Genomic DNA, 25,416 nt, shown 5'->3' with positions numbered 1-25,416 from the left:
TCTCTCACTAACAATCTGTTTATATAAGATTTTTTTTGACCATTTATATCTGAAGTACTTTGTCCTAAAGGCTTCAGACTTATTTTTATGCCTTTTAAGCCCAGTGAAAACTAGTAAATAGGCTTAATTTTTCCATTTTTTAAAAAGAAGTCCTGAATTCTTTAGTATTTTTCCCTTTCTAGTATTACAAACTCTACACAATATTGGTGGAGTTTCTAAGCTATAATTAGTGGTATGGAGCTTACAAGCAGCCTGCAGGTTTAAGCACTGTGTTGGCCTCTGTGTACTTTACAAGGTTTGCAAATCAAAACCTATAGAGCTTATACATGTCTTTACAGTGTTATATTTCAAATTTCTGTATAAATAGTGAAATATCAGAATACTAAAATGAAAAGTAAGAAAAGTTTCAGACAAATAGTTAATAAAGATAAGGTCATTAATACATAGGTAGGGCCCTTCGTTTTCAGTTTTTATTTTATTTAATTTTTTCCGGGAATTTATCAGTGTGTGTTACCCAAAAAACAGGTGCAAATCAGTGCAAAAAAACTATTAATAATTTTTCTGGGTAAATACTGGGGTTTATTTTGGTGAGTGGAAAGGCGGGGGGAGAGGGGGGGAAGTATTCAGTAGATTAATGCTTTGAATTCCATTCATCAGTGTGGTTTGCTGTAGAACTAAAATAATGCCAGCTCTGAGTTTAAGATAACAATATATCTCCAATCCCCAAATAAAACTTTTCATTGGAATAAATAGTTCACTGTTGTAGACTTAGAACTATTAGCTTATAAATATTTACATTTAATAATTGGGCTACCCCATTTGCAGTGCATACACTCCACTTCATCCTTTTCTCCTGTTTTTTGTTTTGTTTTGTTTCTCCTGTTTTGTGTTTAAACTTTTGAATATTTGTATATGTTCTGAAACATATTCTGACACAGATTTTCACTTTCTTCTCATTTTAGTGTGTCAAATATTTAAACTGTTATCTGCTAACAGCTTGAAATGTGTACGTGATGGGTGTGAGATTCATCCAAACAATCAGATGTGTGTGTACTTCAGAGCTCGTGTGCATGCCTGTTTGTTTAGAAAAGTAGAGTAAAAATCGGGAAAAAATGAATAATACTTTCTGTAAAATGTGGGAAATTTTTGGTAAAAATCAGTTTAAACTGAAAATGAAGGGGCTTATACATAAGTTATAAATAATATATGTTCAAGAAATTATTAAAATGTTGTTTAAAAAAACCCAAACACTAAAGCCTTGAAATTGAGGAAATTCACTTTTGCTTTCCTGCAATAATCTTAACTCTGCCCCATTAAGATTGACCATACTTTCCTATCAGATACTCAGGCATGCCACAAAAATACTGCATGTTGTCTTGCGAATTGCTATCCCATATACAACTGATGAACCTCTTATGCTTCCTTTTTCATTATGGGCCAGAGAGCACCTTGTCTCACATTTTGCACATTCCGTATGCCTACCATAAAGTACACTATGTAGGTCTGATCCTGCAAGATGCTGAGTACCTTCAACGTCTCTTGAAGCCATGGCACTTAACACCTTCCAGGAGGCTTGCAGGATAGGACCATATGGCTAGAGGCTCCAAATTATCAAGATACTTAAGATCATGGTTAACTTTGAGCGCATGAGTAGTTCTATTGACTTTAACAGGACAACTCACGTTGTTGAAAGTTAAGTACATTCTTACGGTTCTTGTTAAAATAGGCCAGAGCTTTGACTACATTTACTTCACCTTCCCAGTATTGGTCAGTCTCCAATCTCTAGATGACTGGCCAGAGCTCACACTTTAGTATTTACACAGCTGGTCTGTAAAATCCTAATATTGCAGACGCCCTTGCAATACTGGCCTGAAATCACCCAATGTCTGATAGAGTGGGGAAGGATGGTTGCAGGCTATATCTAGTGAAAATCTATAATGTTGTAATTAATGTATTCCAAAGGAAAGTATAGATAGGGGAAAGATTAAAGGGGTGTGTGGGTGTTTAATTCTGTGGAGAAACGTGGAACTCTAGATTGGTATTTTAAATCTGATGCCTAACTAAAAATCTAAAATGTTCTTTACAATACTTTAGGTCAGGAGTTTTTCCAGTTAGTAAGCTCTCCCACAAAAAATAGATACTCTGCCCATTCACGTCATAAAATAAGTTAAATCCTCATCAGTCTTCACGCCCCTCTGGTGCCTACAAGAAAATATAAGCTTTGCAGCATATCCAGAAGACAAAAAATTCTGGCTCTGTTGGATCAAAAAAGGGAGTGAATTCCATAATAGAAGACACTTCATAAAAAACTCCCTTTCATGCTCCAGCTTGAGTACCTCTCTTCTTCTGTACTGCCACAGTGGAAGACAAAGATGCAGTACCTCAGATACCAAACCATTTAAGACTTAGGTTGTTGGGTTTTTTTTAAAAAGGCACCTTGAACTTCTCCCAGAAACTTATCAGGAAGCAGTGTTGCTCCTGGAAGTATTGATGTTATATGCTGCTACAGTATGGCTGGCTCATCATATGGCCATCTATATTGTGCACTAGTTCCAGTTTCTGAATAGTCTCTTTGCAACCCCCTGTAGTGCTTATTATACCAGTCTTGTCTCAAGGTGGCAAAGAAGTGAATGATTGATAGCAAGATCTGTAACAGAAACAAAATTGTCACTCTAACTAGATCCAGATTCTTGGAAAAGACCTGTTTAGCTACAGCTGTCAGTTAAAATGCCAAAAGCAGCTCTGAATCATACAGTTCCAGAAGTGAATTTGGGGTACAAATGGTGGATGCTCTCATCCAGGGGTACCTATACTCATCTTTCAATTGCTATCCCCAACCTACCATCACTGCTTCAATCTTGTTTTAATTAATACTCATCAAGCTTGCCCTCCTCTGTTCTGTCTTCATAAAGACACTGAGTTTATTCATTTCATTGCACCAGCTGGATCTAATGTGATTGAAAAGCTGAACATTCTGAATTCAGTGCAGTCCATATTTCCTTACTAACTCTGATGGCCTCATGTACATGGTACACAAAAGGGGTGGCAAAACTGTTTCCTGAAAGAGCTTATGTGTAGGATCTCTTAATACAGATGAGTAGTTATCTAAAACATGACTGACTTGGAACTAGGAAGTTGGAGGACTTGAAAAATTGCCATTTAATCTGCTTCCACCTTTTTGCTGACCTTTTCAGAAAAATGGAAGGTTTTACATATGTGGATAGTTGGCAAGATTTGATGACAAGCAATAGTTTCTGAAGCAAGAGCTCCATCGCAGGATGTCATTTGTCCTTAAGGAAGTTTTTTCCCTTATGGATATATTGATAGCCTCCAATTCAGTATTGCCACACTGGCCTTTGCTAGCGAAGGGCTTACATCCGGTTTGCAGTGAGAGAGTTAGCAGATGCTGTGGTGGAGGTGAAGAACTCTTCTTTGTCTCTTGCACTGTTCCTGCATGTGACTGCGAATACTCTTATACATTTGCAATCAAATTCAGCCAGGGACTTCCAGTGCTGTAGCCATTCTGCTTGTGCTTTACCTTCCTCTGTAAACCATCATGATTTGTAAGGGTGAAGTTAAGAGGACATTTAAAGGTCACTATATCATTGATGGAGGACAAAAGGTTGTTGTTCAGTCCCAACCCTTCAATAGTGGCCTGATGGCAAACAATATATTACTTCAGAGCCATCTGGAACCTCAAGTTTCATCAGCCTCTAAGGCATGGACGACCACAACATGCGCTCTCTGTCCCTATGGAAAAGATGTGTCCTGACCTCAAATCACAGAAGATAAGACATCTGTCCTGATTAACATTTTCTTTCTCCATCTCCAGTCCCATTCCAAATACTTGACTACACTGTATCTGGCTCTGTCAGCTGATTTGCAAACCAATTTTTACAGTGCCCTAGTTGTCATGGCACCTGATATCAATGAAAACCTGAATCTATGCAGAAGTCATTAACTTCAGTGAAGTTACCAAACATTGTCAGCCTTGGTGCCTCAGCACAGTGAAGAATCCGATTGGTTCAGCAAAGGCCTCTTTGGTGTTTCAGAGTGACCAGTGTACCAATATTAACCCCATTCCAAGACCTGAAAATCAGATGACCACTTATAACTACCTTTTAGGGCTGTAGACCTCCTACATGTGACTGTGGCTACAACAAGCCCAGCAATACCCTCTGCCTGAGTTCCCTGTGTCTTGTGCTGCACAGTATACTTGGCTGAAGTCTGTTGAGCCAACAACTACAACGTCATCTAGCCAGGTTTTGTTTAGGTCTGCAAAGCTTGGTGTAAGAACGTTAAATCTGAATATTCTCATGTCCAAAATGTTGTTTTTGATTGCTTTAGTGTTTTAATATATTAACTAAGTATAATTTGTAATTTTCCTTTTAGTCTAATCTTCTGTCTCTGAATTGGAAAATTTTCAGATTTACTTTTATCACTCCATCTCATGCTGGACATATTTCAGATCTTATGTCAATATTTTCATATCACTTATTACTGCAAATCATCAGATTGAGGTAAAGTTTTGTGTACATCTGGAATGGGGGAACTCTGTCCAAAGTGGTGACAAATTTGATAGTTCCCTTTTAAACCCAAGGTTTTAACTCTTAAGTGGTTATAATTTTACCTAGTCCTAATTTCAACAATGCTCTAGATACAATGTGCAGTGCTTTCTGAGGCTGCAAGACAGACACTTTCTAATGTTGATTAATTACATTTGTCAAAACATAATTCATTATTCTCGTAATCAAATCTTCTAACTCCAGTTGAATAAAGAATTGGAATCTGCTAGCATGGAAAGCAGACCTGCATAATAACTTACATGGCCACTAACTCTTAGTTGCTTATGTCACCTAACAACATGATTGTCACAAAGTTCTGTGTAGCAATTATAGGGAAATAATCCAGTCCTCTTGCTACTCTCAACAATTAAATAAAATCATAAATGGAAAAAATACCGTAGATTAACAAGATGAAGAGTATGTAAAGAACTAAAAGCTTGGGGTTTTTTAAACTAAGAAAGAACATTTAGGGTTCTTTACTTCTCCACAAACATTTTAAAATGTTAAATTTAAACATACTTTTCACTGATGTGAACTATTGGAGACTGTTCTCTTAAATGTTTACCTTTGTGAATAATTTATACTGCTAGTAATTTCTGAACGTCTGGCAATACATTAGGTATTTTGTTAAAGTGAAATTGTCTTTGACAATTGAAGTCAAGTATCAGGTAACTTTCAAATTTCCCCCTGCTGTTAATACTGTGCTTATTTAAAAAAAATGCTTTAAACCCATTTTTATGATTCTATTTTGGTTGTTAAACCAGAGCAGTGACTTATTTCTAGTCTCTGACAATGGTCAAGTCTCTCCATGCATACTGACAGTTGCATGCATGAGGTCATGTTTTAGCAGGATGGCCACTGCCAACAAGTGGCTTAGAAATTACAAATTATTGTTTCTTCTGAGATACTTTTCATAGTTTATTGATTACATATTTCTCATTGTTATCTTGGATTGTTGATTTAAGGAAAATTCTACTCATTTTGTTTTTAAAAATGTTATGTGATATAGTCAAAAGATGTTGGTAACCTATTTTTGTTGTCTTAAGTATTTTCACATGGGGGGGAAAATCAGACACATCTTTGCAGAATCTCATTTAGCATAAAAACATGGTGTTTTGGGTAACACTTTGTTCCTTCTCTTGGTATGAATCGATTGGGTTATGTTTATCTTGCTTTGTCTTGCCTCCTTACAAACTCATGGGTAGCTAATTTCATTAGAACGTTATGCTTTATTGTAGCTGAATTTCAAATTAGAAACAGAATTTAACTGCTAGCTGTGTGTACCCTTATGGGCACACTTTAAAAGAATTCTGTGCTCTTCGCAGGATTTTTCTCCATAACATATAATGGGCAGTGGCTCAATCCATTTCATTTTCTACCTCATTCCTTTTGCCTCTTCCTCTTCCCACAGCATCCTTTTAGTACTACTTTAGATGAAAGATAAACTATTTAAGGGGCTGGGGCTTTTGGGGGGGGGGTTGGTTTTTAGTTTTTTTTATTTCTTAAGTCTTAAGATATGCACTTGTCTTCGCTCATCACAAAATCTTTTGAGGGAGAGGGAGATTTCAGCCAGACTTTTTATTTAACCTGTCCAGTTCTAAACAACGCTTCTCTGTAAGAAAGCTTAGATTACAGCAGTTTCAACAATGATTAAGACTAAGTCATTTATCTCCTAGTCTGGGCCAACAACTGTCACTGCAGATTATCCATTACCCAGTTAGCTGAAAACAGTGCTGCAGTGACTTGGACCTTTTAAATTGTTTAGCTAAATACAGGATGTCTATTACTTCAATCTTTTTCATGAACTTTGGTTAATGAGCATGTTTTAAAATAGGGTGGGAGATGATGGTTCTCAGGTCATACAGCACAAATAGGATCTGACTTAATGTTAGTCATTTTTCTGCTTTATTTCTTCTGACACCTGCATGCTGTAATCATTCCAAATGCCACATTGTTATTGTAGCAATATTAAAATAATCTTATCTGAAGTTCCATTAAGAAAAATGGTTTAATTTCCAATATTTTACAATTGAAAAAATCATACACACTCCACTTATAGTAATATTTCTCCTACAGATGAAGCTATACCTCTTCTCCCACTCCACCCCCAAATAATCATTTGTGTCTATTTTCAGAGGATGGACCTTGGAGAATGTCTGAAGGTGCATGACCTGGCATTAAGAGCAGATTATGAAATTGCATCCAAAGAACAAGACTTTTTCTTTGAGCTTGATGTATGTTTTTTGCCTTAAAATATACTATTCTCTCTACCACTGGTTATGCACATACAATAGATGTAACATGCTAAGTATAGAGAGAAAACATAAACCTTGTCCACAAAGTGATAGATTTGGAGGGTGGGGCTCTTGCATGATTATCTAGATACTACAATGATGGGAGCATATAAATAGCTAAACACCTAGTCTGTGGCTAGACCTGAGTATTGTGTTTGTGGCTAGGCAGTTAAGTTTCCATATCTGTTATCCCCATAACTCTGGATGTCATCTGACTTTTGCCATCAACTCCTGTCTCAAAACTGATTGTGGTTCATTATAGTGCATAAATGGCTAATCACAAATTACTCGTGAGCGAATTCTGCACCAAAAAAAAAAATACAAATTATGCACACAATATTTTAAAATTCTGCCTATTTTGTCAAAATAACACAATATAATCATGCCAGTTTCAATTATTTTAGTACTTTATTTAAAAATACTCATCAACAAGTATGTCTGTAACAATACAGACAATGAAAAAGGTTCAGGAAATGTTTTTTTGACAAATAGGTTCCTTACTAGGCAGACAGTAACCTTAGAGTAACAGAGTAAACACCAGAGCTATGAACTGACAGGTCATCCACACATCTCATTTGGAACCGGAAGTACACAATAAGGCAGCAGTAGAGGTGTTCCCCCTCCCAACCACCCTCCAAAAAAAAAGGCAAGCAGGATAGTATTGTGTTAAATGTAAACTACTAAAACGGAGGGAGGGGGTTTAAAAAAAAAAAAGATTTGACAAGGTAAGAAAACGGCTTCTGTGCTTGTTTCATTTAAATTAAGATGGTTAAAAGAAGCATTTTTCTTCTGCATAGTAAAGTTTCAAAGCTGTATTAAGTCAGCATTCAGTTGTAAATTTTGGAAAGAAGAACCATAACATTTTGTTCAGAGTTAAAAGCATTTCAGAGCTGCAAACAACCTCCATTCCTGAGGGAACTCTGAGGTGCTACTGTATTAATATAGAACTTTGATTAATAATTCATTTAAACTACAGTACAGAAATGTAGTTCCCGCACCCATCAGAAGCAGTGCAAAGGCTTGAGGGAGTCGGGTAATGGAGGAACTGAGGGAGAGGGACATAATTGCTGGGAAGGAGCCTGGGAGTGAACCTGGAAGGCTGTTGGGTGTGGGTGGGAGAAGTATGGAACAGTTGTTTCTTGGGGGGGATGCAGGGGAGAGTGATAGGGAGTTGGGGAGCCTCCACCATGCAGACTCTGGCTGATCCCTAGCCTCTCCCATTCAGTCAGGCACATCTATCCCTGTGTGTCTCTGCTACCCTGTCCCCATGTGTCCCTTCACCCCCACTCTGATTCAGCCCCCACCCTAGTTTGTCTCCCCCCTCCCCAATTGGCCTTTCTGAATCCCAGTCTGTGACCTGCCCTGTGTGCCTCTGCTCTATCTTTCCCTTCCCCCCATATGTGCCGCCTCCACCTGGCTCTGTGAGCTGGGTGTTGTGAGGAACGCCTCCCCCTGATGCCCCCAATACCGCCTCCACTCCACCCCTTCCATGAGGCCCTGCCCCTGTCCTGCCTCTTCCCACCCCTTCCCTGAAATTCCCACCCCAATTCCTCCCCCTCCCTGCCCCCAGGGGGTGCAAGAGGGGGCTCAGGGCAGGGAGTTAGGGTGCAGGGTTAGGCAGGGGGTTGGGGTGTGGGGTACAGCAGGGGGTTGGGGTGCAGGAGGGGTGCGGCAGGGGGCTCAGGGCACGGAGTTTAGCGGCAGGAGGGGTTTGGGGGGCGGGCTCCAGCCCGGCACGTACTGGGGGCAGGGCAGGCTCCCTGTCTGCCCTGCCACTGCGCTGCTCCAGGAAGGGGCTGGAACCTGGGGGAAGGGTGGGCAGAGGGCTGTGTGTGTGTGTGTGAGGGCTGTGCTATGCTCCTTCACATACCTCCCCCGAAGCTCCCATTGGCTGTGGTTCCCCGTTCCTGGCCAAAGGGAGCTGCAGGGGGCGATGCCTGGAAGCAAGGGCAACACACTGTAGGTAAGCACTGGTTGGGGCGCGGGGAGCTGGTGGGCTGCAGAAAATAACCTTGCGGGCCACATTGAGTCCCCTGGGCTAGTGAGTGACTGCCCTTTGTTTTGGCACCACAGCAGCCCGTAGTGGGCAAAAGACATAACTGTAGCACCTCCCCGACAGAATGTATTTTCTGCGGAGAGAAAAAAAAATTCAGGGGAGGACATGAATTCTGTGCGTGCACAGTGATGTAGAATTCCTGCAGGAGTAACAAATGTATGTTTCGAAGAGAGGCTTTAGGATGCTATTCTTATCCACAGAATTAAAAGTATATTTCTGTTTTACATCTGGGTTAACAGAATAGTCACGTTTGTGAGCTCCTAACGCCTTATATTCACTAGAAATAAAGATATATTTTTAACTCATGTTAAACTACTCCATGTTAATTAACTCTAATTTACAATCTCAATGATGAAACGTTTTTAGTTTTAACCCATATTGGCTGGTTTGAGGTAAACTCTACGCTGCTTTCTGAGGACTTGAACACTGGTTAAAAATGATCCCTTTTTCTTAGTGAAGAGATCCTAAAAGGAGTTTATTAGGTAATTCCCACACATTCTCAAATATGGCTTTGCCTGGATTTTTCTTGTCTAGGTGGCTTTGCTTGTTGTTTCTGGCTGTGATAGTCTTTTGATGTTTTAGGCAATGGATCACCTACAGTCATTCATTGCTGACTGTGACAGAAGAACTGAAGTGGCTAAGAAAAGACTAGCAGAAACTCAAGAAGAGATCAGTGCTGAAGTTGCAGCTAAAGTAAGCGTTTAAAACTGGTTCCTGACATGCTGCAAAGCCCTTTTGGATTGCTTAAGGGAATACTTACAATTGGGGTGATTTTCCTCTATCAGAAAGTAACCATTTCTTATTTAGCACAAGTGCAACTGAGGTGAATTCAAATGAGATTACCCATTAGTGAAATTCAAACCATTTTCTGAAGGAAGGAAGTTTAGGCTTTGACAGGCCACCCAAACTGAGGATTTTTGTTTGAGAGATACCCTCTTCTCCCCGAATCTCTTCCTAAAATCATTGTTTCCCAAACTTTTTACTAAGGCGACCCACCCAACAGCATTTTGTCTCCTTTTTATAAAACCCACCATTACATATATGCACCCTCAACCCTGGCTCCACAGCCCTAATCCTGGCCTGGTGCATGTGGGAGTTCAGAGCAGTGGTTCCCAAACTTTTAAGGGTCATGCTCCCCTTCACCACCACCCCGTGCCCCTCCCCCAACTGGGCTGGGGAGAGGGGGAAAAGGATGACATGGGTAAAGGAGCAGAGGCTGGGGGGTCATAGCTGGGGGTGGTGGGAATGGAGCTGCAGCCAAGGGCCAAGGCTGGGGGCAGGAGTGGAGACGCAGCCAGGCTGCAGTGGGGGCTGGCAACTGCGTGTGGAGCTGCACCAAGGCTGGGGACGGGGCCAGGCACGGAGACGGGAACTGGGGATGGAGCAGAGCTGGGGCTGGCCTGTGCCCACTGCACCCCCTTGAATGTTCCTCCGCACCCTCCTATGGGGTGCACCCCAGAATTTTGGGGACATCTGGTTTAGAGAGGGAGCCTGACCCATGCTAACCCCACAGCAGCAACTCTTGTCCCACGGGGCTGGGCCTGGCTGTTTGTTCAAGCCGAGCCTGGCTCGCCAGATGTGAGTGACCCTGCAGTCCTGTGTGCCAGGTTGCAACTCCCAGAGTGGGGATCTAGGGCAGGAGCTGCCACTGCAGAGTGAGTGCAGGGCAGGCTCGGCTCGTTCTCCAGGCCCTCCACTCCCCCATCCTGGTGCCTCCCCTCTGGGCCATAAGTGTGTATTTGTCTAGGCAAAATATCCTAGAGGATATTGTGAAGTCCAAGACTATAACACAGTTCAAAAAAGAACTAGATAACTTTTTGGAGGATAGGTCCATCAATGGCTATTAGCCAGGATGGGCAGGGATTGTGTCCCTATGGGGCACTGGGCCTTGGCCACTGTCGGAAGACAGGATACTGAGCTAGATGTGGCCTTCTTATGTTCTTAGGCCAGGGCCCGGTGATCTGGTCATGGACATAACTCCTCTAATACCTTTCTGCAACCCACTCATTGGTTAGGACTCATTGTTTGGGAAACACTGCCTGAAAGGAGAAGGAAAAACAGGGAGACGACTAGTCATCCACTTCTCCTTCAGGAAACTTCAGTCTCTGTGGTGGAGCATGCCATGAAAAAGTGATAACTCCATTTTTGTCCCGAATCTCAGCAGCTGAGAGAGCTTAGAGGTTCATGATGTCTCATCTAGTTTTTGTAACTGAAAAATTCAAGTCTCCTTCCAGTGAGTGCATGCACATGTTTGGAGGAATGGTTATATTAAAATATTAATTCTGCAAACCTATTTATTGGATAGAGAGCAATGACTTTACAATTTTTGTATTGTTCAGGATTTGTAAACAAATTTATGGTCTCGAAGGGGAGCATAACCAAAGACCAAGCAAGGAGAGTGCAGATAGCCCTTTCAGCAGCCTTGAGAGTCTTGCATCATAACAGTTACCATCATAAAAATCCCAGATACAGCTGCAGAAATGTCCTAACTTGAAAATTTAATAACTTGTGAATATGCAGGGTGGATTTCCTACTCTGGAGTATACGTGTTGGAGAATACAGGGTGGGTGGGGCCTACACTACTTGTTCATATACAAATATCTCTGATCCACATGTGTGTCCATTGACTTAGCCTTAAAGAGTTTATTTTATATATCAATGACTTCTGGATATTAATCCCAACAAGCACGTTCTAGCTTCTCTGAGAAAAATCCAAACCTAAAACACATGAAAACCTGCCAGTATTGAGGTCCCCCTTGTTTTTCCAAGGCTGAACGAGTTCATGAATTGAATGAAGAAATTGGGAAGCTATTGGCCAAAGTAGAACAGCTGGGAGCTGATGGAAATGTGGAGGAGTCCCAGAAAGTAATGGATGAAGTGGAGAAAGCCAGGGCAAAGAAGAGAGAAGCAGAGGTAATTTTGTTGTCTTTACATCTGTGAATTCATTGACACTTCATTCCAGATGGTCCTTATGAGAGGAGACCAGATCTTCTTAAACCATATTTTTCTGAATAATTTGGTTTAGAATGCTCAGCATGTATTGAAAAATTTTAAACTGTTTGTATTATTTTTATTTCCAAAATGGAAATGGCTGAGTGTATCTTTGACTTGAACTTTTATGTAAAAGGGTTTTTCCTTCCAAAAGTCTATTTTGTCACCTACATTTTTTGAATGCCCAAAAATAATAACTTAAAATTTATCAGCAGCTATGTACTATACAATTGTTATCAATCAGCAGCACATCCTTAATTTTGATTCAGGGATTGAGGCAATCAATTGTAGACAGGGTGGATTTGATTTAATCAAATCAAATTGATTTAAATCACTAGTTAGGAAGACTTGATTTAATCATGGATTTCTACATAAGGTTATAACAACCAAACTTTTAATACATATTCTTCACAACTCAGAGACAGATGTAGGTTTTATTTTTAGAAGGTGCACACTATACGTTTTTAAAGTGATTTATTTTGAAAACTTTTCAGATTAGTTTACCACTATACCAGAAAATGAATTATTGTTTGGTTATTTCATTTACCAAAGGTAATTGAAGCAGATATTTATGAAGTCAGTGGGAGGTGAACTATCTCCAATTCAACAGGTTAATCAATATTTGGAGGATTCACCAGACAGACATTTAAATTGTTTTATTTAACTAAAACAACGAGGTTATGTATTCTGGATGTTTTTCTTCAACAGCAAACATATAATATTTTAACAAAACAAGCATATGATTTTTTGATTTTAGTTAAACATTCAAGTTTTTTAAAATGAAGTTTGTTTTTGTTTAAATTGTTTTAACTAAAATAGTTAAATGAAATATTAAAAATAAATAAATTGACTGTCAGCCAGGTCAACATGAGAAAGTTAAAATATTGACTTCTACAGCTAATACAGTCGTCTTCACCTTTATTTTCCTGTTTGTTCATAATCTGGAAAAGAAAAACAAAGCTTTCCTGCTTTTTCAGGTCCCAAAACAATGTCTCAGTTTGGAATGAATTACTCCAAAGGAAGAAAATACTCTTTTAACAGCAGTAGCTTCTTCTGCAGGTGTAGAAAGTGAGATGATCATTTCAGCAGTCTCTGAATCCAAGTGCTTAAGTGACTTCCACCGGTTCACTGGTGTGACTTTCTTTAAAACATCATCAGCAAACATATATTTCTTGAATGGTTCACCCTTAGCCCTGAAGTTTATTATAGTTGGCATTATGGAGGGATGATTGTTGGATGTCCATGTCATAGCCAACTCCTTTTCTTCAGCAGTTAAGGTTTGACCCTGGTACTGAGTATTGAGAATATTCGCAAGAAAATGAGCTGGAAATAGTGCCTGACCCATTCTGGTTTGGTTTGTTTTTTAATGCTTGTAATTTAACTCTCTCTTTGCATATTTCTCTTTTTAAGATCTCACTCAGTTCTTTCAAAATTTCAACAGCATCAGCAATAAAACAGCTATTTCCCTGCATTTTGTTCAAGGCTACAGAAATAGGCTTCAGGGTACTCAGCATGTGCTCCTCATTTCTCTTAAGCCCAATGTTGAGAACTTTGGCTGTGACAGTGCCATCTATTTTTTCACGATTTTGTTCACAAACTGTTATCAGATTAGGCCAGTTCTTGATATAGTGCTCAAAACAGTCCACTACTGAGTTCCATCGCCCATCTTGTGGGAGAGTTAGCTTGGTTCCCTTCACTTTTTTCAGAGCAGCGGCTGCAGAGTGGTGGTTACGGAAGTATTTTGCAATTTCAACAACATTAGCCTTTATTTCTGGAACACTGAAGTCTTTGGCTAGGAGGTGCATCAAATGAGCACTGCAACTGTATGTTATTAGCTTGGGACTCTCTTCTAAAATTCTTCTCAACTTGGATACATTTGCAGCGTTGGTCTGTGACCAAGCTACGTACTAGTCATTTGCATTTTTTTTCACGGTTTGTTCTATTCTGATATGTGTGTATTTCCTGATGTATCAATTGCTTCTGTAAGGAAGACATTCCCTTCTTCTGTTGTCACACAGGCACGTACAACAGGATCATTGTGGACATTGCTCCCCACCCATCAAGACTCAGGTTAACAATTTCACTCTCTAGACCTTTTGCACAATTTCTCTTTCATACACTTTATCCAGCAATTTGCCTGCGACATCTGTTCTGTTGGGTGGACTGTATCCTGGTCTTAATGACTGAACCATGTTAATGAAGTGTGGGTTCTCAATCATACGGAAAGGAGAGTTTGTTGCATAAATAAATGGGGCAATTTTTTCATCAATTACCTCTTTCTGTAATCTGCTGGTTCTTATCAAAAACTTATCTGTGGTTGTTTCTGAACGACGGAGATTTTCTTTTCTTTTTGCTACAGGTGATATACTGTGGCTATGTGGCATACATGATGTGACTGAAACACTATCATTGGCAGATAACTCTGAAAGTATAGAAAATGATGGTGAACTTGAAGGTGGATAATCTTCAGAATCCTGTATGTTGAGGATGGATTCTCCTAAACAAAATAAGTCAATGTAGTTATTTAATTATTATTACCATACTGCTCATTGCATTCTCTGACACTCAATACTACTTCAAAGGTGAAATTGTAAAAGGAAGATCTGCCTATTTCAGCTATTTATTTTTTATTCAAACTGCATCTAAAATGATAGTACCATAGAGTAACAACTATATTTTTTACTCAAACATGAGAATTCAAGAATAGTCCAGAAGGAAGACAGGCGGTCCTTAAGAAAGAAGTATGAAATAAAAAAACTTTACCAACCTGAAGATCCTGCATGTTCAGACATGTGCCTTTCCTCATCTTCAATGCAGCTCCCTCCTGAGAAGGAACACTTCTCGTGATGTTGTTTCATTCGGGCAACCAGGCCTTGCATTTCTTTGTTGCACTGTTTGCCTGTCTTACCCACAGGTAGAGGAACTTAATTAAATTATTCCCAAACTTGGTCTCTCTCACGGCCTGCTGCCATTATAGGTTTTCCCTTCTAGTGAGAGAATGGTATGGTAGATGTCAAATCAATGAAGGCTACAATCAGAAAGACCTCAAGACTTCTGGAATATGCTGCTCAAACAGTTTCACTTTTGTTTCTACTGCTTGTCCCTCCCTTCTCAGATCTATTTCCAGATTTCTTCTTGTCCAAATCTATTCTGCCCCCAACAGTCTTCTATTCATTGAACTTTTTGAAACTTTGCACTTTTAGAGAGACGTAAGGGATTGACTCTGTGTACACAAATTTGCAGAGGGACAATAGGGTTGAGGGCTGTTATCTCTTACCTCTACGTATTTATTATTTATTTATTTAAAACCATTTTTGCTGTTAACAAGCATGTTCTCTCTGGAGATTCAAATGCACAGTTTCAGAACTGCAAAACTAAGCATCTCTGATGGTATCTTCTAGACTGAGCATTGAGTCCAATTGGGTAGATAGAAAGATTAATCTAAATCTATACAGAAGCCCCTGGAACCCCATAAGATTGGGTCCCTAATCCATGAACTATTGAAACTCATTTACAAAACTTTTCTTAAACATTACATGAATATATTGTCTCGTACTATAGAATTAGAATTTATAGTTCCTATTCCATGGTGAGATATCTTTGAGCTATAATGTATCTTAATTAAAACTATCTTTAGATAGGTTTTTCCCTCAAAAAGCGTTCTATCAAAAAAAAAGTCCGAATTAAATTAAAAAAAAAGGATTTTTTTCATCGTTGATTTTTCTTCACCCTGATTGTAAAGCTAACTTTGCTACAGAGTTAGATGGCCTAAATATATCCGAGTATTTTCACCACTATTCTGTAACTGTTCAGTCCATTGGGGTCTCTGTTGGTGTTCCCACATTTTTTTTAAGGTAATCCTACACTATTTCAAGTGTATTTATTTCCACAGGTAAGGCTTTTACTTAAGTTGAGCTACGTTGGTATGTTTAGTTTCTATGGACGGTGTATTTGATTCTACAGTTGTTAAGACCAGTCGGTGTCATGGCTAGTGCTGGTAAGAAGACTAGTTTTCAGCCTTATGCATCGTAAGCTACGCTGAGTGAGACTTTTTCAAAGGTGTGTAACTCTAACAAGACAAACCAGTTTTCACTGGAGCTCTCAAAAGACACTTTTCACTGAAAGCTATTTCCATGTCCTATTTCTGCTTTCTAGCTGATTCTTTTTGATGCTTGAGCAGCTTAAAATAACTGTTTAAACAAAAAAAAAATTCAGAGTATTGTGTGGCTTTGTTCCTTCTCCCAGCTGTCCTCATATACTCAAATGGCCAAACACATTTTGCTCAATTAAAAATAACTGTTCAGTAGAGATCAATGCTGGAAAGATGATTTTTCAGGATAGCATTTTAAATAGATTAACTATGGAAGCCACTGTGCAATCTTCATAGATATGGTGCTCACTGCTAATATTTACCAGCTACGTTGAACTCTCAAAAATTGTCAGGCTCCTCCAAAGTAACCTGCTGTGGAGCAGAGATTAAAGAACAGGTCTGTTTTCTTTTGTCTTTATTTGGAAAGCAAAATGAATTGTCCATGGCCCTGTTTTTTGTAGTTAGTGTCCAAATAATGTTATGTTTAAAAATAATGACACTTCTTTGTATTTTAATGGAGACATTTGATTTATACCTTACATGGATAAAATTAATAGTAAAACAGGTCTAATATAGTATCCTGAATTACTTTGACTCTTAATTGAGAGGTATAACCCTTCATGTATGTTGCTTCTAGCAGGACATTCTTGTGTTCATATTTTCACGTATTGAAGAGTAAGAAGCTCTCAAAATGTATCTTCCCCCCCTAGGAAGTGTACAGGAATTCAATGCCTGCCTCCAGCTTTCAGCAGCAGAAGCTCCGTGTTTGTGAAGTGTGTTCTGCCTACCTTGGTCTTCATGATAACGACCGACGACTTGCTGACCACTTTGGAGGAAAACTGCACTTAGGGTTTATCGAAATAAGGGAGAAACTTGAGGAGCTCAGGGTAAATCAGTCTGTCTTATTTATTCTTTCTCTTTTACTGATGACTTAATCACATATGAGAAGATCTTAGAGGAAACTTTCTATTATGTGTGAATTTATTTGTTCATCTTGTAAATTTAAAACTTTTGAGGCAGGCCCATATTAAAAATTGGTAAGTTAAAGATAATGATAGGACAGTTTTATATGAAATGATCTCTTGGTATGGTGAGTTCATTTAACAACCTGCATTTTAATGTAGCCAAAGGCAAGATCATAATCTCTGAACAAAGAACGTAGGTCACACTTACAGAAGAGGGAACTGTATCCTGGAATGCACTGACTCTGAAAAGGACTTGATGGTCATGCTGGATAACGACCTGAACATGAGTTCTCAGTATGATGCTATGGCTAAGAAGGGTAATGCTATTCTTGGATGTACAAGCAGGGGGAATATTGAGTAGGAATAGAGGTGGTATTTCTTCAGTGTTCAATGTGAACAGGACCGTTACTGGAATGTGGTGTCCATGCTTCAAAAAGGATGTTGAAAAATTGGACATGATCCAGAAAAGATTTACAAGAATGACTAAAGGTCTGGAAACCCTTCCTTACAGTGAGAAATGAAAGAAGCTCTGTCTATATAACGTATCCAAGCAAAGCTTAATAGGTGATTTGGGCACCCTGTAAAAGTAGCTACATGGGGAGGGAGAAGTTGGTAGTAGATGGCTCTTCAATTTAGCAGACAAAGGCATAACAAGATCCAATGCCTGCAAGTTGACGATAGATAAATTCAAACTAGAAATATGATGCAAACTTTTACCAGTAGCTTAACCATTGAAATAACTTACCTTGGGATGTGGTGATTTCTCCGAGATGTGGTGATTTCTCCATCACTTGAAACCTTAAGATTGAATTAAATGGCAGAAACTTTAACACAGTTAAGGTTTCCTGGTGATAGCCCATGACCTTCAGAAAACTTAAACTTCTGAAAATTAGGAAATAGAGTTAAGATAAAAGCCCCACATAACCTTCTCCCTCTTTTAGCGATGCCCCATAACACACATGTTCGCTCTTTGCCTTTTTATTGTAATGTCAGGTTCTACCTGCACTTGCACTATATTCAAACAGAAAACTGTGCTTTCCTCAACACATCATTCAGTCCAGACTGCTCTCATATCCCACCTCACTACTGACAGTACCTGTTGGAAGAAGGCCTCAGTGTCCTGCTACTGACACAACCTACATAATTCTTGTATTGAAATGGTGTGGACTGGAACCCCAAGGTACTCATGTGCGCCTCTTTTCTTTGATAATGCACATGGGGGGGACTCAGACACAGATCTCATATTACAATCACAGCTCTTTCAAGCTGCTTCAGTTTATTCCTTCACCATTCAAGACAGCTATACCTAACACAATGAATGCAGCTGGAGTGCATGCAGATAATTCCCAGTGGCATTTGTCAGATTAAAGGAATTGCAGAGGTAAGGTTGCATGGGCATGTACCTTGACTATTTCCTGGTTTTCAGAAGCTTGATTTTGTAGAACTCAACATTCTGGAAGGGCTTGAGCTATCATGCAATCTTAACTGTATCTTTTGCCATTTAATTTCCTAGCCTTTTAAAAAAAGAAATGTATGTTGGTAAGAGTTTGTGGTCATTTAGGCAGTTGTAATTCTCACTGAGGTTTGCAGTTGATATGTTGTTGTGGCTAAGTAGTAATAAAAGTCCTAGCTTTTATATAGTGCTTTTAATCAGTAGTTCTTAAAGAACTTTTATATTGTTATGCCCATTTTACACATGGGAACCTGAGGTGGAGTGACTTGCCCAAGGTCACCCAACAGGCCAGTGGCAGAGTTAGGAATAGTCCTAGTCCAGTGGTCTTTCCACTAGGCCACACAATTGCTCTGTGGTTCCTAACTGCTCCTATGCATATTTTGTTATGGTGGAATCAAGAAAATGGTCATGCTTTGAAATGTTTGCAATGTGTAGTTGCTTACTGGGCCAATGAGAGAAATCTCTTTCACAGTCTATATCCCAAACCCTTGACAGTTTTATTACATGGTTGTTAAAGTAACTTGAGTATGCAAGAGAAGACTGGTGGGTCTGTCTCCTTCTCCCTCCTGCCCCACCGTTCCCCACAACATGTAACGCCTCCACCACCACCATTTCCAGCTCCCCTTCCTCTTCCCATTCCATCAAGCCATTAGTTCACACTGTAGAAGCTTTTAACATGTAAGAAATTGCTTCCTGCTGTCTCCTGTCCTGTGCTGCTACGTATACTTATTCCAGACAGCAGGTTACTGGAGGGATGCACGCTACGTTGACTAAGTAGCCCAGGGTGGGCACTGAGCTGGCTTCCCCTCTCCCATTTGGGACTCCTGCCTCTGGTTCAGCCAGGCTTCTCCACCCATTCCCCAGGGCCATCCAGTCTGCATTTCTTCCAAAGCAGGCCAGTCCCCTCACCCACACAGGGGTAATATGTATCTTAACTATTCATTTTCTGGATTTCAGATGTTTAAATTTTTGATACTTTCAGTCTCCCTACCCCAGATTCCATCTCAGATGGAAAGTCGGGAAGAGGGGCCCAGGCACCGCAAGAGGAGCACAGTCCCCCAGATTTCAGAACACACAACAGGAAGAGAGAGGGGCGGGGCTCCCCGAGATCCCAGCACACACAGAATGGGAGAATTCAGAGCTGACAAGCCCTCACACCACCTCTAAATTCCCAACTTTGTCTGCTCTCCTTGCTCTGCTAATATGTCTTTTCTAAATGAGTCTCTAGCTTAACTAGAAATTGTGGGCTTGATGCAAGAAGTACTGAGTGAAATTCTGTGTCCTGTGTTATGCAGGACTATGTTATCATAATGGTCCTTTCTGGCCTTAAAAATTATCTATGTATTATGGTTTTGCAATTCAGTGAGATATGTAAGCATGTGCTTAAGGTCCATTAACTTCAATAGGAGTTAAGAACAAGTTTTCCTGAATTGGAGTCCAAATGCAGAAAATGCTTCTGTTAGGATCATGAGTAAAAGTGCTAGTGGACCCAGAATGTTGTTTTGTGTGGTTATGTGCGATATTTATGAGAAGGCATTAATGCAAATAGCTCCCTGGAACAAGAATAGTTATTAAAAATAATTACAAGTAAATTGTCATTGTTGTACAAGGAATTACTTGACATCAAAACTATAAGAAATTGAATACTCAGCTATTACCACCAACTGAAAAAATTGTCCATGGATAATTATTCCAAATTCCTAAAGTAAACTGTATTATGTAATCTTTGGAGTACGTCACTTACAAAAAAAAGATAACTGTCCTCCTTCCTCAAATTCTCCTCGAGATATAATCAAGATGGTCTGGGACAATTCCACAATTCAGAAGACCTTTATAAAGAGATGAATCTCTTGCATTATGCCCAGAAGGTGGAAAGACTTGGAGGCTTTTCCTAATGTCCAGTTCCAGTGTGTTCCATTCCTAAGGGCCCTCTGCTCAGGGTGCCCTGCCCCTAGCTGTAGTGAATTCAACCTACATACTACTAGCTGAAGCATCCTTTCTCTGATTGTAACTGTCGTGTTCACAGTGTGGAGAGAAGTAGCCTCCAAACCAGGGTCTTTGATGCAGACTAAGACCTTATTTATCTTCCAGTGTAAACAAAGGAAACTCATTAAATTTCCAGCTCTACTCATTCCGATTTACCACCCACTGGCCAGAGTGCGATAGAATTAGTATGGAAACTCTCATGGTGAAATCCCACTGCTTTTGAACTCCCTTCCATGAGAAACTTTGAATTAGTATAGTTCTACCTCCTTCAGGTCTTGATATTAATACCATCTCTTCTCTGTAGCTCTCTTGTAATAATGGCCACTTCCTAAACAAAGTAAATAAGGCAAATATGATGCTGAGAGAATGAGAAGAGGGGGGATAATATATGTTCACAGAAAATGGGGAAGAACCAACTGTTAACTGTTTTATATGACTTTATATGACCTTTCAGCTGAAGTGATGTATTGAAAATGTCCCTTTGTTTTTAGAGGGTTGTGGCTGATAAACAGGAAAAACGAAATCAGGAACGCCTGAAACGCAGAGAAGAGAGGGAGAAAGAAGAAAGGGAGAAGCTAAGGAGGTAGAGATCTGCTGTTTTTGACAGCATACATTTAATAATCATTCTAAAATCTATGTAAGACTGAATTTTCTTGTATGTTTGTGTGTGTCTGCTTGGTGGCAGAACAGGCTGCATTTGCTGAAAATTCTACATGAATTGAAAGTAATTTGCTATTTGACTACTTTTCTCAAGCCTATAACTCCTTATTTCTGGTGGAATACTTTTTCTATATAAGTAATGGATACAACTGGGTGAATATACACATGATCAAATACTGACTTTTCAGTGTGATTTCAGACATGTAATTTTCTCTGAGAGTTAACAAGTAGATTATAATTAGGTGTCTTTTAGGGAAAATACTTTCCAATCCATCTATGCAGGGTATCTGAAATTATCAAATTAGACCTAAAAAAGAGGTGAATATATGATTGGCAGTTTTGGAGCGGTCCTGAATCTTCTCCATGAAATACGCAATCACTGTTTCTAGGAATTCACATGCAGACTTGTTTAAACTGCTGTTTGCATGCATTTTGTTGTGACCTCAAGAAGTCCACAATGACTTTCGACAACAATGTTGATGAGCTCACATCTCAGCTGTGAAATCCCCCATAAAATCAGGTGTTCTGTGCATCAGAAGAACAGAGGGACAGTATTTTCCTTAACTTTCTAAGGTTTTCATGAAAAACAAGAAAGAGTTTAAATAAAATAGGGAATTTTTGTGGCATGCTATACTCAGAAAGAAAAGAGAAGCAGCATTTAAACAGTCAGATCAATGTAGTATTGGGAAATCTTCCTCTAAAAAGACTGTAACTCACATTTTAAAAGGGCCTTTATCATAACTGTTTTTTATAGAATAAGAAGTGTAATGGTAAGTCGGGGTCGGCAACCTTCGGCACACGGTTCATCAGGGTAATCTGGTGGCGGGCCGTGAGACATTTTGTTTACGTTGACCGTCCGCAGGCACGGGACCCCTGCAGCTCCCAATGGCTGCGGTTCGCCGTTCCCGGCCAACGGGAGCCGCAGGAAGCAGCGGCCAGCACATCCCTGTGGCCTGCCATGCTGGCCGCTGCTTCCTGCAGCTCCCATTGGCCGGGAACGGCGAACCGCAGCCATTGGGAGCTGCAGGGGGGCTGTGCCTGCGGACAGTCAACGTAAACAAAATGTCTCACGGCCCGCCAGCCGATTACCCTGATGGGCCGTGTGCCAAAGATTGCCAACCCACTTACCCTGTGGTAAGTAATCAGTTCCTTTAGCTTGTTCTCTTTGTAATGTTCTGCATTTTCGAATTGTGAATCTGTTTGTATAACAAAAGCTGATCACCATTTTCCATTTGTTTCAGGTCCAGATCCCATAGCAAGAATCCCAGAAGGTATGTAATCTGCAGGAAAGGGGTACTAGTAGTGAAGTCAGGCTTTTAAAAGCTAGAACTTTTATAAATTTCATTGTCAAGCATTACTAGACTGCAGTGTCCTTGTTTAGCACCAAAGCAGCATAGAGGATGGCCATTCTCAACAGATTTATACTGCACTGATCACCATGGTATTGGACTGTGTATGCACATGTGTTCGCCCATGGCGAACAAGATGTTTTTTTCCTCCTCTGATAGTAGTTAGAACATGTTAAAAGGCTTGCATCTGTGACTGCTTGCAAGCTGATGGTCCAAGTCCTTTAGCTTAAGCAATAGACACTTGTCCTTTTAGACCCATAGGTCCCAGGTTCAGTATCCACAGATGACCCGTCCAGAGGTGTCAGTACTTAGGCAATGCACCTTGCCTCTTAAGCTTCAGTTGGAAGCCACTAGTTTGCATTGCCGTCCTTTTCAATAGGAAAGAATTTGTAATAATAAACCTTCAGGGGTTTGAGAGCCTGCAAATATAGTCTTGTGTTAGTGGCCCTAAACCAGAATATAGCTCTTGTTTTAAAACTTCAGTGATAGCTGGTGCATATCATGTCGTAAATAGAAGGCTTCATAGACAGAACTGCAACATAAAGCACCTACCCAAAGGCTCATTGTCACAGCATCTTCCATAACATCAACACTCTGTAACTTTATCTGTTTGTTAAATAGACTCTGTCAAATAAGCACTTTGATTTCTTTGAAAGGTAGTGGCAAATGGCCAAACGTACAGAGTCTTCCCTTCATCTGCTCTAAATTTGGTTGGACTTGTCAGAGGGGAATTTGGAGGATTCCCTCATCACTTTCCTCCTTCGGGCCAGTCTCTCTGAGAAATGCATAATAGCTGTGATAATTGGAAACTGATCTCTGTACAGACCCAATACTATGTACAGAGCACTAAATATTGGTATACTGGTAGAGCAGCTGACTGCCTCATTCACTGTAAATCCTTTCTTTCTGTTTCCAGATCTAGGTCTCGAGATCGCCGCAGACATCGATCTCGTTCTGCCTCCCGGGAGCGAAAGAGAAGAACTCGCTCCAAATCCCGTGAGAAACGCCACCGTCACAGGTCTCGCTCCAGCAGTCGCAGCAGGAGCCGCAGCCATCAGAGAAGCAGGCATAGTTCCAGGGACAGGAGCAGAGAGCGCAAAAAACGGTAAATGTTGGCCTCCTGACAGAAGTAGTTTCCCTTCCCTGAAACCAGAAAACAATTGTAACTGTTTCCAGAAACTATGGCTAGAAATGTAATTGTTTACCAAGAACACTTAGTAATTTTAAACACCTTGTGGGGCATTTCCAGATTTCAGTCATTGTTTTAGCATGAGCAGTGATACAGAAACAGGGTTACCTTTTGTCTGTTTGGCGGGGGAGGGAGGGAAGGAACTGCTGTGACAAAGTGCAACATATTTGTCAAATTGTGAACCCCGTGCTGTACTGTGAGTGAAAATAAGCCTGAATGTTCCTGAAGATAACCTATTGTACTGCATTCCAGACAGCTTCCCTGCCTGGGAAAGGTGTTTGATATCTCATTGAAGGACTGTTGCTGAGAGCCATTTGTTGTGATTTTTGTATTACTGTAGCATCTCTGAGCCCTAGTTGTGGACTAGGAGCCCATTGTGCTAGGTATTGTCGAAACACAGATCCAAAAAAAACCCAGTTTCTGCCTCAGAGACCTTATGGTCTGGTATACGACAAGAGACAACAGATGGATACAGACAGACAAGAGTACAGGGAAGCAGCGAGACAGTACTGGTCAGCTTGATAAGCAGTGGTCTCAGCACAAGAGCAGCCAAACCATTGTTAGGTTTTTTTTTTTAGGCATCATGGCAAAGCAGTGCCTTGAGGAGGGTCTGGAAGGAGGAAGTTTATGGGGAGCTTCTCCCAAACGTGTGGTTGAAAGCACAAAGATGCCTATTAGAAAATTTAACAAGTAGGTGATGGAGGCTGGCATCTTGGGCCACTTGTAGGTGAGGATCAGCATCTCGCTCTCTAATGAGAGATGATAGGTATGTGGGAATAGGCTGTCCTTAAAAGTGAACACAAGCAAGTTATGTATGTTGTGATAGAAAAAGGGGAGCCAGTGGAGGGTTGCAAAGAATGTGGTCAAAGCAACAGGCTAGGAAAACAATCTTTGCAGCAGTATTCTGAATAGATAATCAGGCAAAACTGTATTGTCAAGAGTAGAGAATGATGTTGCAGTAATTGGGACAAAGATGAGATCTTGGATGAGAGTTTGAGCTGTGTGGATGAATCAGAAAGGCAATATTTTAGATGTTATGCGCAAAGAATCTGCAAGACTTAAACTTGGCCTAGATGTGAGGACCTAAAGAGCGGTCTGAATGAAAAATGATACCCAGGTTATAGGCCTGTGTGACAGGCAGGATTGTGGTGGTGTCCACAGAGATCAAGAAAGGCAGTGGGGAAGTCTTGGTGAGAAGAAAATTAGGAGTTTTGTTTCAGCTATGTTGTGTTTGAGCTGACAGCTAGACATGCTCAAGAAGATGTCAGAGAGACCAGATTAGATTGTAGTTTGCATAGAAGGAGACAGGTCTGGAATAGAGAGGTAGATCTGTGAATCATCAGCATCATGATAGTAGTTGAATGTATGTTTGCAAATGGGATTACACAAAGATAAAGTGTGGAGGGAGAAGAGAGGGTACAAAGCACAGAGCCCTGTGTAATCTTCACAGAAAGTTGGTGGAGGGGGGAATGAGGAAGATCTGATGTACATGTTGAAGTAGTAGTTAGAGGTGTTACATGTTGAAGTAGTAGAGGTGTAGAAAAGGCGTATCAAAAGAGAGTGCTATGGAAGCTAAGGGAGGGCATGATTTCAAGAAGTGAAGTGTGGTCAGTGTTGTCACAGAAGGCTGCAGGTCAAGCAGGAGGATGGAGTACTGGTTCTGAGCTTTAGGAGGAAAAAGTCATGAGAGATTGGCTAGAGTGGTTTCAGTGGAGTGCAGCAGATAGAAACCAGATCAGAGAAAGTATAGGACTGAATTGGACAAGAGGCACTCCAGACAGAAATTGTAGACCATGTGTCCAAATAGTTTAGAGATGA

General features: G+C 40.3%; 1 protein-coding gene across 8 annotated transcripts in view; it reads left to right on the top strand.

The window, feature by feature from the left end:
* LUC7L2 (LUC7 like 2, pre-mRNA splicing factor) overlaps positions 1-25,416 on the top strand; it is a 58,853-nt gene that overhangs the window by 19,344 nt on the left and 14,093 nt on the right. For all 8 annotated transcript variants that reach the window (XM_073327289.2, XM_073327290.2, XM_078851101.1 and 5 more), the window contains 7 exons: positions 6,701-6,799; positions 9,498-9,608; positions 11,685-11,828; positions 16,707-16,883; positions 20,892-20,983; positions 22,302-22,331; positions 23,326-23,514. In XM_073327289.2, coding sequence (XP_073183390.1) covers positions 6,701-6,799; positions 9,498-9,608; positions 11,685-11,828; positions 16,707-16,883; positions 20,892-20,983; positions 22,302-22,331; positions 23,326-23,514 — 842 coding nt within the window. The remainder of the gene's footprint in view (positions 1-6,700; positions 6,800-9,497; positions 9,609-11,684; positions 11,829-16,706; positions 16,884-20,891; positions 20,984-22,301; positions 22,332-23,325; positions 23,515-25,416) is intronic.

This window comes from Lepidochelys kempii, chromosome 1 (genome assembly GCF_965140285.1).
Source record: "Lepidochelys kempii isolate rLepKem1 chromosome 1, rLepKem1.hap1, whole genome shotgun sequence".
Classification (NCBI taxonomy): Eukaryota; Metazoa; Chordata; order Testudines; family Cheloniidae; genus Lepidochelys; species Lepidochelys kempii.
The sequence above is the reverse complement of the archived record's forward strand: the minus strand, read 5'-3'. Positions and strand labels throughout refer to the sequence as shown.